At 44.4% G+C, this 12,781-nt stretch overlaps 1 protein-coding gene across 1 annotated transcript in view; it reads right to left on the reverse strand.

Moving 5' to 3' along the window:
• ITGA9 (integrin subunit alpha 9) overlaps window positions 1-12,781 on the reverse strand; it is a 286,676-nt gene that overhangs the window by 54,293 nt on the left and 219,602 nt on the right. Inside the window, exons 19-20 of the mRNA XM_029049589.2 lie at window positions 5,767-5,853; window positions 1,355-1,434 (exon numbers count right to left, since the gene is read on the reverse strand). Coding sequence (XP_028905422.1) covers window positions 1,355-1,434; window positions 5,767-5,853 — 167 coding nt within the window. The remainder of the gene's footprint in view (window positions 1-1,354; window positions 1,435-5,766; window positions 5,854-12,781) is intronic.

Genomic DNA, 12,781 nt, shown 5'->3' on the forward strand with positions numbered 1-12,781 from the left:
ACCTGAGGGGAAGGGAGAGGGGCCCGAAGAAACCTATCCTTGCATAGCTTTTAGGGGGCATGGAAGAAAGTGCTAAAAAGGCCCCGACACAACTAGAGGTGAAATAATCCAGATATTCTGAAATCGTGAGAAAAAGTGGTTTCCTTTCTTTTCTAAAAACAAAAAAAAAAGGAAATTTGGAGGAAAACTGCTATGTATGCAAAATTTATTTTTTCTCATCAGATCTAAATTCCTCTTACAGCTTTATGATCACAAACTGTATGAGGTGTGACTGACCTGCCATCCAACACGGTATGTGGAAATGGGCTCTTTAGGAAGAATGAAACGATAATTACAAATCAATGCAAATGTCCGCTTACTAGCGGCAGCCGTTGGGACTGGTGGAGGTAGGTGCTGCGGGATCAAAGGAGCCTAAATATCCCTTGTGGTTTTCCCCATTGGCGAGCAGGGGAAAGGTAAAAGTGGGAAGTGAAAGGCATTTAACAGTAATAAAAAGAAATTCAAATGATCTGGATTTAGGATGATGCCTCCACCCATTCAGCAGCCTGCACCTTGAAAGATGAAACTTTTTTTAATACATCAATCCATCAGTGGCGCTCATCGGGGATTTACAGTGTGCAGAGCAGTGTGCTAAATGCTTAGCACTGCACTTTTTCACTCATCCAAGCTTGTAGGACTGGTGTCTTCTTGCCACAGTGGCATAATCGTCTGAGCAAATTCACCCCATAGTAGCATAATATTCTGAGCAAATTGACCCCCACAGAGACTCTACCCCCCTCCCCACCCCACAGCACTTGTGTATATAAGAACATATTTATAATTCTATTTATTTATATTAATGATGTGTATATATCTATAATTCTTTTTATTTATAATGATGCTACTGATGCCTGTTTACTTGTTTTGATGTCTGTCTCCCTCCTCTTATTAGACGGTGAGCCTGTTGTGGGCAGGGATTGTCTCTATTTGTTGCTGAATTGTACTTCTCAAGTGCTCTGTACAGTGCTCTGCACACAGTAAGCGCTCAATAAATACAATTGAATGAATGAATGAATAATATTCTGAGCAAATTCACCAAAGAAAAGCTGCTCCTGAGTCTCTCAGTTTCATCACAAATTGCAAAGTAAGAGACATAAGTAACATCTGTTTCTAATTCTGTTAGTTTTACTTGCATTAAATCTTATTATATTTCATCACTGGATGCCCTTTTCAAAGAGAATGAAGGGCAACTGAAATCATTGTCCTTCTTTAAAAGCACCTCATTCATCATTTTTTAGAATTAATAAATGGCTCCTTTTTCATTTTCAAAAAATAGTCTAATTTTCCACTGGACTATAAGGGAGAAACCACTTACCTTTGAGCGGTAACAAGAAATTTCAGCGTTTCCTCTTCCCCTGATAGGTGACTTGTATCGAAGATCACGCTGAACTCATACTAAATGGGGAGAAAGCAATATTTGACACAAGAAGGACAGTGTAGATTTTAAAATGGTTTCCTTAATCTTCTTGAGAAATAATAATAATAATTCTGGTATTTATTAAGTGGGGTTTTTGTGCTAAACACTATACTAAGGTCTGGGGTGGATTCAAGCCAATCGGTTAGAGACAGTCCCTGTCTCACATGGAGTTCACGGACTAAATAGGTGGGAATAGAATTTAATCCCAATTTATAGATGAGGAACCTGAGACACAGAGATGGTAAGTGGTTAGCCCAAGGTCACACAGCAGACGAGCGGGGATTGGAACCCAGGTCCTCTGACTCCCAGGCCTGTGCATTTTCCATTAGACCATGCTGCTTCCCAATCTGGTTCCAATGTTCTTGTCCCCGATATGCTGTCATAAAACGGTGTTTCATCATATAATAATACTAATAATAATTATAATAATAATGTTGGTATTTGTTAAGCGCTTACTATGTGCAGAGCACTGTTCTAAGCGCTGGGGAAAATACAGGGTAATCAGGTTGTCCCACATGAGGCTCACAGTCCTAATCCCCATTTTAATGTTAATGTTGGTATTTGTTAAGCGCTTACTATGTGCCGAGCACTGTTCTAAGCGCTGGGGTAGACATAGGGGAATTAGGTTGTCCCACGTGGGGCTCACAGTCTTAATCCCCATTTTACAGATGAGGGAACTGAGGCACAGAGAAGTGAAGTGACTTGCCCACAGTCACCCAGCTGACACGAGGCAGAGCCGGGATTCGAACCCATGACCTCTGACTCCCAAGCCCGGGCTCTTTCCACTGAGCCATGCTGCTGGCTCTCCTCCAGAATTTCAGGTTGACGCCATAATTTTGGTAAGAAAATGGGAACCCAGCTTACTTTTAAGTGAATATAGAGCTTAGCCCCCAGTTAACGCTCAACAATGCCATTGATTGATGGATTGATTCTCGATTCCTTTTAGTATCTGGACTCTCTGGCAACATTAAGTTAGTGATCTGCGTCTGGACTTTCCCTAGGTAACACGGAAGTGTCTGAAAGAGTTAGGGTAGCCCCATAAGTCTCTGAATCAATCAATCAATTAATCAAGGGTATAATTTATTGGATAAAGGTATTATTTACAGAGCACCAAGAGTCTTCATCCCCATTTCACAGATGAGGTAACTGAGTCCCAGAGGAAGTGAAGTGACTTGTCCAAGGTCACACTGCAGGCAAGTGGCAGAGCTAGAACTGGAACCCAGGTCCTTCTTACTCCCAGGCCCATGCTCTATCCACTAGACCACACTGCTTCTCCAGTCTAGTTCGTCTTCATCCCTCAAATCACTCAGTAGCACTTACAGTATAGCTCTTATATACTCTCATCCTTAGTAATAATAATTATGGTATTTGTTAAACAATTACTGTGTGCCAAGCACTGTTCTAAGCCCTGGGGTTGATACAAGGTCATCAGGTTGTCTCACGTGGGGCTCACCCTTTTAATCCCCATTTTACAGATGAGGTAACTGAGGCACAGAGAAGTTAAGTGACTTGCCCAAGGTCACACAGCTGACAAGTGGCAGAATCGGGATTAGAACCCACATCCTCTGACTCCCAAGTCTGGGCTCTTTCCACTAAGCCACGATGCTTCCTTAGTAGAAATAGTAATAATAGTAGTAATAGCAGCCATAGTAGTAAAAGTGTTATTTATTGAGCACCAAATGGGTGCACTATACTAAGCAGTTCTGTACATTAGAGAAGCAGCATGGCCTAGGGAAAAATATGAATAAAATAATAAAAATATGAATGGAGAGAAGTAAAATGTGTGACTGTTAATATCAGTATGTTCTATAAATACAATTGACTGAGGACCGTCCCACTGAAGCGAGAGCTCACCTCCTCCAGGAGGCCTTCCCAGACTGAGCTTCCCCTTTTCCCTCTGCTCCCTCTGCTCCCTCTGCTCCCTCTCTGCTCCCCCTCCACCCTCTGCTCCCTCCCCTTTCCCCCCTTCCCCTCCCCTCAGTTAAGCCCCCTTTCCTTCTGCTCCTCCCCCTCTCCCTTCTCCTCCCCTCAGCACTGTGCTCATTTGTATATATTTTTATTACCCTATTCATTTTGTTAATGAGGTGTACAACCCCTTGATTCTATTTATCATGATTACGTTGTCTTGTTTTTGTCCATCTGTCTCCGCCGATTAGACTGCAAGCCCGTCATTGGGCAGGGATTGTCTCTATCTCTTGCCGAACTGTATATTTCAAGTGCTTAGTACAGTGCTCTGCACATAGTAAGCGCTCAATAAATACTATTGAATGAATGAATGAATGAATGAATGAATGAATGAATATGCCAGAGGCTGGACCCCTTAAATGTCCTGGAAAAATTCTCATCTTCCCGCCTCACCTCGCCACATCCGATGCCAGCTTTTTCTTTTGTGAAGTCCTTACAACATTCCAGGCACTGTACCTAGCTCTGGGGTAGATACAAGCTAACGTGTCTTGCAATTTCATTCATTCGTTCATTCAATCCTATTTACCGAGCACTTACCGTGTGCTGTGCACTCTACTAAGCGCTTGGAAGATACAGTACAACAATAAACAGACACCTTCCCTGCCCACGATGATCTTCCGGTTATATTGTACTCCCCCGAGCGCTTAGCACGGTGCTCTGCACACGGTAAGTGCTCAGGAAATACCACTGATTGATTGGTTGTGGCCGTGGGGCAGATGAAGGAACTGAGGCACAGAGAAGCAAAGTGATTTGCCCATGGTCTCACAGAAGACAAGTGGCCGAGCTGGGATTAGAACCCCAGACTCGTGCTCTATCCACTAGACTCTGGTGCTTCTCTGCTTCCATCCCAGAGTGGTGGTATGGAACGTGTTTGATGGCCTAGTTCTTGCGACAGGCGATCCTTATCAAGAGCCAAAGAATCTGGTGCCACCTAATAAACTTTGGGGCATTTTTGAAAGTCTTAAATTAATCTGTGCATATGATTCAGCCGAGGAGAACCTCCCTAAATGAAAAACTTCATTAGAGAAAATTTAGAACGGTATTAAATCACGCAGGACATTTGTTTAAAATTGCTCACTGATCGCAAACATATGGAAGCGTTATAATTGTGCGTTTTTGTATTGAGAACCATATGGAAGTTTAAGCTGCTGACTTAAGATGACTTTGGGGAAAGAGTGGAATTTTGTTGAATGCTTAGATAGGAAACACTTTCGTTCTGATTTAATAGTAAGTATGGACATGTTTCAAAAATGCACGGCTATTTTTCTGTTTGGAGTCGTTCTAATGGAGATAGTCTTCTGACTACATACTTGACCTCTAAAATTCAAGTCCGGCCTCAGTTCAAGGATAAGAGGGGAGCTAGAGTTGAGACTGGAGCAGGAACAGTATCAGTGATAGTATTCATTAAGTGCTTACCCTGTGAAGAACACTGTATTAAGGACAAAAACAGTTACAGGGAGCCTTCAGGGGGCTCACAGCATGGCATAGTGGATAGAGCACGGGCCTGGGAATCAGAAGGACCTGGATTCTGATCCCAACTCTTCCACTGACCTGCTGTGTGACCTTGGGCAAGTCGCTTCACTTCTCCAGGGCTCAGTTTCCTCATCTGTAAAATGGGGATTGAGCCTGTGAGCCCCATGTGGGACAGGGACTGTGTCCAAGTTGATTTGCTTGTATCCACACCAGCACTTAGGTACAGTACCTCACACTTAAAACATTCCATATTATTATATAAATGAAAAGAGGGAGAGGGTCCTGGTGACAACATTTACGGAGAGACGAAACAAACAAGTAAATGCTTAATGAGTATCATTACTAGAGAAACAGCCTGGCTTAGTGGAGAGGGGGCTTGGGAGTTTGCGGATATGTGCTCTAATTCCGACTCTGCCACTTGTCTGTTGTGTGATCTTGGACAAGCCACTTAACTTCTCTGTGTCTCAGTTACCTCGACAGTAAAATGCGGATTAAGACTGTGAGCCCCACATGGTACAACCTGATGACCTTGTATTGATCCCAGTACTTAGAACAGTGCTTGGCACATAGTAAGCACTTAACAAATACCATTATCATTATTATTATTACCACTGTTACTGCTCCATTCTCAAATCTAGCCTCCCTCCCATTACTTGAACTGAGGCCGGACTTCCCCGACGCCACCCTTGGGGGAGAATTTGGCTTCAACCACTGCTAGATCTGTCTTCAAGCCCTCAGACGGGGCTGAGGAGAAGGCTGTGCCCCCCCCCCCCCGAAGGCCGTTGTAGAGTGGGCTTGGCTCTCCTCCTCCCACTTGGCCTGGTCTAAATGGAAGCCAGATGGGACGAGGTGGAGAGACCTTGGCCTCTTACCTTAGACTTGGATCTCATGAAGGGAAAGCCCACGCTGCACTTGAGGAAGTCCGACTCGAGCAGCTCACAGGAAATGCCCATCTCCTCCTGAAAGACAGAAGAAACCGGTTCAAGGGAGAGAGCCTCGGAGCCCGCGGGAGGAAACAGGGACGGATGAGGAGAAATGGTCACAGAGCAAAAGAAAATCCGGGAAGTTCCGGCACACAGTAGGTGCTCAATAAATACTATTGATTGATTGACTGATTGATTGATTGGGAAGTTAAGGAGAGGAACTGGAGACAGTGGAGGTAGACAACTTGCTCAAGAAGAGCCCAACTCTTGCCTCTGCACCACTGCCATGCTTTCTAATCAGACACTGATATTTGTTGGGCACTTGCTTGGTCCAGAACACCGCAGTGAACTCTTGGAAAAGTACAATCCTTCGGTTTTTACCATCACTGTCGCATTCTCACCCCATACTTTTCTGCGAAGTAAAGCAGTACAGTTACTATAGGTGCCTAGAGAGTCTAAAAGCCTTTCCAAGAATATAGAGCCCTAGATTTCTCTCCCTAAATGAAAGAAGCCCTTTAACTTCTCTGTGCCTCAGTCACCTCATCTGTAAAATGGGGATTAACTGTGAGCCTCACGTGGGACAACCTGATTACTCTGTGTCTACCCCAGTGCTTAGAACAGCACTCTGCACATAGTAAGGGCTTAACAAATACCAACATTATTATTATTAATCAATTCTTCTCAGATCTTACTCTGGCTCTGCCCCACTGGAATCCATGGAGTTTTTGAAAATTTCTAGGAACTGGTGAGAATGACAATAGGCTAAATACTTCAGCCCGATAATCCAGGCATCACAAAAGGGAAGTTTAGAAAAGACAGAATCTATCCCACGATCTTTCATCTTCATGTCTTCATACTCATTGCATTTCATGTAAGCTCAATTCGGGCAGAGACCGTGTCTGCTAATCTTGTCAGATTGAACTCTCCCAAGTGTTTAGTACAGTGTTCTGCACATGCTAAGTGTTCAGTAAATATCTTTGGCTGACTGACTGATCGACATCCCAGTCTGGAGTTTTTCCAGATGATCTCAGTCAGTGACATTGAGAAGGAAGCGATAATGTAGTGACATCATATGGAGAGAGAAATGGGAACGCGAAACTTTCAGGGAAGCAGTGTGGCCTAGTGGAAAGCATGTTGGCCTGGACATCAGAGGACCCGGGCTCTGGTCCCAGTGCTGTCACTGGCCTGCTGCGTGACCTTGGGGAAGTCTCTTAACCTCTCTGAGCCTCAGCTTCTTTGTCTGGAAAATAGGGAGAAAAATACCTGCTAAACTTCTCTGTGCCTCAGTGTCCTCATCTGTAAAAAGGGAATGACATCTCTTTGCCTCAATTTAATTAATTCATTCACTCAATCTCATTTATTGACCACTTACTTTGGGCAGAGCACTGAACTAAGTGCTTAGGAGAGTACAGTACAACAATAAACAGATACATTCCCTACCCATAATAGGCTTACAGTCTAGATGGAGGGAGGCAGATACCAATACAAATAAATACATGACAGATATGTACATAGCACTGTGGGGCTGGGAGGGTGAAGAACAAAAGGAGCAAACCAGGGTGACACGGAAGGGAGTGGGAGGTAAGGAAAGGGGGAAATTTTTGAGCTCCCTGTGGGACAGGGACTGAATCTGATCTGAATGCCTTGAATCTACCTCAGTGTTTACAGCTGTCATTGGCCTTTAGCAAGTGCTTAACAAATACCACAGTGAACGAACTCATCTTCTAGGCTGGGATCAGTTAAGGGAACCTGGGTTCTAAGGCCGGATCTACCAGTGCCCTGTTGTGTGACCTTGGGAAAGTCACTTAACTTCTCTCTGCCTCAATTTCCTCATCTGTCAAATGGGGATTCAATGCCCGTCCTCCCTCCCCCTCAGAGTGAGTCAGGGACTGTGTCTAACCTGGTTATCCTGTATCAATCAATTAATTAATCCATCAGTGGCATTTATTGAGCAATTTCTATGGCAGAGCACTGTTCTAAGTGCTTGGGAGAGTAAAATATAAAAGAGTTGGTAAACTGTATCTACCTCAGTGCTTAGTACAGTGCTTGATACAGGGTAAGCACTTAAGAAGCACCATTATTACCTTTGTTACCGTTATCATTATCATTATTACTATTATCTCCCTCTGTGAGTGTCCTTCCCTTTCACCAACCTTCCTAGGCATAACAGAAATCAAACAATCAATCGACTGTATCTATTGAGTGCTTACTGTGTGCAGGGTATTGTACTAAGTTCTTGCCAGAGTGCAATACAATGGAGTTGGTAGACATGCTCCCTACCTAGAAGCTTATATTCTGAAGGGGATTCAGGGATTATTATAAATAAATACTTTATAACATATGATTTATAGATGTAATTCACAGGAAAGACAAGGGAAGGCTCATGTCTTGTGAATGGAAGACAATATGTTCAGAAGGGGAACAACAGGAGCAGTGAAAGAGCGTGTTTTGGATTCTAGCCTGCTTAGTCTTGCAGAAGTGTAATTATTATTATTATCATTACCACGACGTTTCTTAAGCACTTACAATGTGTCAAGTACTGTTTCAAGAGCTGGAATAGATACAAGTTAATCGGGTTAGATAGAGTCCCTGTCTCCCATGGGGCTCACAATCATTCACGGGTCCTCTGCTTCTCCATCCTCTGTGTTTAATGTGCTATTGTACTCTCCCAAGTTCTTAGTACAGTGTTCTGCACACAGAAAGCGCTCAATAAATACCATTGAATAAATGAACGAATGAATGAGTTCTCATTCATATATCTGGCCCTGACATTTTAATTCATTCATGCAATCCGATTTATTGAGCGCTTGCTGTGTGCGGAGCACTATTCTAAGCGCTAACCTGTGCCTGGCCATAGCACGGACAGGCAGGAGAGAAGGTTCTGATTGGATTCTACAGAAAGGGAAGGTAGAGTTGGAATTGCCCCTTTGAAATGATGTTTTGCCCAGCCGGTAGCTGGCTGAATAACTGGGGTAATACAAGAGCTGGAGTAGGCACAAGCCAATGAGGTTGGACACAGTCCCTGTCCCACATAGGGCTCACAGTCTCATTTCCCCATTTCATGGATGGGGACAGTGAGGCACAGAGAAGCAGCATGGCCTAGTGGATAAAGCGTGGACCTGGGAATCAGAAGAGCCTGAGTTCTAATCTCAGCCCTGCCATCTCTCTGCTGGGTGACCTTGGGTAAGTCACGTCATTTCTCTGGGCCTCAGTTACCTCAACTGTAAAATGGGGATTGAGACTGTGAGCTCCAGGTGGGACAGGGACAACGTCTGGCAAATAAATAGAGCTCAACAAATACCATAAAAAAAAACAACTGGCCAACTCCACTCCTAGGCTGGTCAGAGGGACACTTTTTTATGGTATTTGTTGAGTGCTTACTATGTCGGTCAGTCTGTCAATCATATTTATTAAGCACTTACTGTGTGCAGAGCACTGTACTAAGCCCTTGGGGGAGTACAACGTGGGAATGTGTCTGTGCATTGTTCTATTGTTCTCACCCAAGCACTTAGTACAATGACATAACAGATACATCTGTTGCCCACAGTGATTTAGAGAAGCAGTGTGGCTTAGTGGAAAAATCATGGGCTTTGGAGTCAGAGGTCGTGGGTTCTAATCCCGGCTCCGCCACTTATCATCTGTGTGACTTTGGGTAAATCACTTAATTTCTCTGTGACTCAGTTCCCTCATCTGTAAAATGGGGATTTAGATTGTGAGCCCCACGCAGGACAACCTGATCACTTTGTATCCCCCCCAGCGCTTAGAGCAGTGCTTTGCACATAATAAGAGCTTAACAAATACCATCATCATCATCAACACTGCTTGGCACATAGTGTTTAACAACTACCGTTATTAATATTATTAGTATTACGGTGTAGAAGGCGAGACAGACAATAATATAAATAAATAAATAAATGACATATATGTACATAAGTGCTGTGGGGCTGGGAGGGGGGAAGAATCAAGAGAGCAGGTCAGAGAGTTGCAGAAAAGAGCCAAGGAAAACAAAAAGAGGGCTTAGCCGGGAAAGACCTCTTGGAGGAGATGTGTCTTCAACATGACTCTGAAGAGGTGGAAAGTACTATGTACCACATGCCAGGATCTGTTCAAAGTGCTGGGGTATATCCAAGGTAATCAGATTGTCCCATGCAGGGCAGGGGTAGATAATAATAATAATAATAATGTTGGTATTTGTTAAGCACTTACTATGTGCCGAGCACTGTTCTAAGCGCTGGGGTAGATGCAGAGGAATCAGGTTGTCCCACGTGAGGCTCACAGTCTTAATCTCCATTTTACAGATGAGGTAACTGAGGCCCAGAGAAGTTAAGTGACTTGCCCAAAGTCACATAGCTGACAAGTGGCAGATCTGGGATTAGAACCCATGATCTCTGACTCCTAAGCCCGGACTTTTTCCACTGAGCCACGCTGCTTCCCTTAGATAATAATTATGGCATTTGTTAAGCGCTTACTACGTGCCAAGCATTGTTCTAAGCACTCGCATAGATACATATTTTGGGTAGCCAGACGCTTCACCATGGGTATGTAACGTTTAAATGGATTTGATGTCTAAGTGGGTGTCTCCCAAGTGGAACGTGAATACGGTGGGAGCTGGCCGCCTCACCGAGTGCGAGTAACACATAAGTGGGTGAAGCATAACTGGGTTTAGTGCATAAGTGTATTAACTTATAAGTGTACGTAACTCATAAGTGTATGTAACTCATAAGTGTAACTTATAAGTGTATATAACTCATTAGTGTTTAACACGTAAGTGTATTTAACGCAAAGGGGGATTCCTCCTGGGTGGGGCGCGCACGTGGTGGGCACCAGCCGCCTCACTACGTTGCGAGTAAATCATATGTGGGCATAAGCAGTCACGAGGGCCTGCCGGTCACACCTTTACAATATCGCCAAGATCAGCCCTTTCCTCTCCACCCAAAAGGCTACCTTACTGGTACAGGCTCTCGTAATATCCCGGCTGGATTATTATGTCAGCCTTCTCTCTGATCTCCCTTCCTCCTGTCTCTCCCCGCTCCAGTCTGTTCTTCATTCCTCTGCCCGGATCATCTTCCTGCAGAAACACCCTGGGCATGTCACTCCCCTCCTTAAAATCCTCCAGTGGTTGCCTATCGACCTCCGAACGAAAAAAACTTCTCACTCTGGGCTTCAAGACTCTCCATCACTTTGCCCCCTCCTACCTCTCCTCCCTTCTCTCTTTCTACTGCCCACCCCATAGGCTCCGCTCCTCCGCCGCCCACCTCCTCACCGTCCCCCGTTCTCGCCTATCCCACCAGCGACCCCTGGGCCACGTCCTCCCGCTGTCCTGGAACGCCCTCCCTCCTCACGTCCGCCAAACTAACTCTCTTCCCCTCTTCAAATCCCTACTGAGAGCTCACCTCCTCTGAGAGGCCTTCCCAGACTGAGCTTCCCCTTTTCCCTCTGCTCCCCCTTCACCTCCCCTCAGCTAAGGCCCCTTTCCCCCCTTTCCCTCTGCTCCTCCCCTCTCCCTTCCCCTCCCCTCAGCACTGTGCTCATTTGTATATATTTCTATTACCCTATTACTTTTATTACCCTATTTATTTTATTAATGAGGTGTACATCCCCTTGATTCTATTATTGCGATTAGGTTGTCTTGTTTTTGTCCGTCTGTCTCCCCCAGTTAGACTTAAAATCCCGTCGATGGGCAGGGATTGTCTCTATCTGTTGCCGAATTGTACATTCCAGGTGCTATAGTACAGTGCTCTGCACATAGTAAGCGCTCAATAAATACTACTGAATGAATGAATGAATGAATGAATGAATGAATACAAGTTAATCAGGTTGGACACAGTCTCTGTCCCAAATGGAGCTCACAATCTTAATCTCCATTTTATAGATGACGTAACTGAGGCCCAGAGAAGTTACGTTAAGGTCATACAGCAGACATGTGGCGAGTAGAAAAAGGTAATCAGGTTGGACACAGTCCATGACTCACATGGGGCTCCCAATTTTAGTGCGTTCATTAAACTTGCATCATTTTTCCCCTTCTCTTCCAATCTGCCAGCGTTACAACATCTCTTCCTATAGCTGAGGATCTTGGAAAAGGGCCAAGTGGTAGACCCTAGGGGAAGACGCTCCCATGTCCTACCCATAGGTCATTCCTGACATCCTCAAAGAGGCAGTTCATCTCCCCGAATCCTCTGGTGGCTGCAGGAGAGGTGGGGAAAAGTGCAGCTGGGATGTAGAGTAGGCTGGAGGGTCGGCAGGCTGGGCCCACAGAGAGAGAGACCGGTGAAACTACAGGAAATGTGTTTGATTTTCTAGCCGAAAGAGCAGAAACCTTTTGTGCTCAATTATTTTCCAAAATGAAGTGGACACGGAGAGTCGTTTCCCTGGCTTTCCCCACCAGCCAAACTACCCACGGTCCATTAATATATCTCCGGGCAGTTTAACTGGATAATTAAAGCCTTAAAAAGTCCATTTGGCCTGAACCTTTCAGATATTTGAGGTCCCAAAACTCACAGATAATAATCATAGGGTTGAGACTGGAAGTAAACTTTTTTTTAAAGCCAGATAATTTCCAAAGGTTCACTGTGTTGCCTACATGTGTCAAAAACTGTGAAACCCTAGTATAGCATTGAATTGCTTAGGCTTTTCCTCCTCTGCTGCATGGGGAGCTCCCATGGAGTCGGACCAAGTTTTGAGGAAAAAGCAAGGAGACCCAAACTGGAAATTTCTTCCCAGAAAACACCATTCCATGATTTGGAAGAAAATTTTGGAAATCAATAATTCAATCGGTGGTAAGCTCCTTCTAGACCGTAAGCTTGTGGAGTGCAGGGGATGTTTCTACCAACTCTGTTGTATTGTACTCTCGCGAGTGTTTTGTGTTTTTTTAATGGTATTTGTTAATCAATCAATCGTATTTATTGAGCACTTATTATGTGTACAGCACTGTTCTAAGCACTTGGGAGAGTACAATGCAAAAGAA

Source organism: Ornithorhynchus anatinus, chromosome 21 (assembly GCF_004115215.2).
Source record: "Ornithorhynchus anatinus isolate Pmale09 chromosome 21, mOrnAna1.pri.v4, whole genome shotgun sequence".
NCBI classification, from domain to species: domain Eukaryota; kingdom Metazoa; phylum Chordata; class Mammalia; order Monotremata; family Ornithorhynchidae; genus Ornithorhynchus; species Ornithorhynchus anatinus.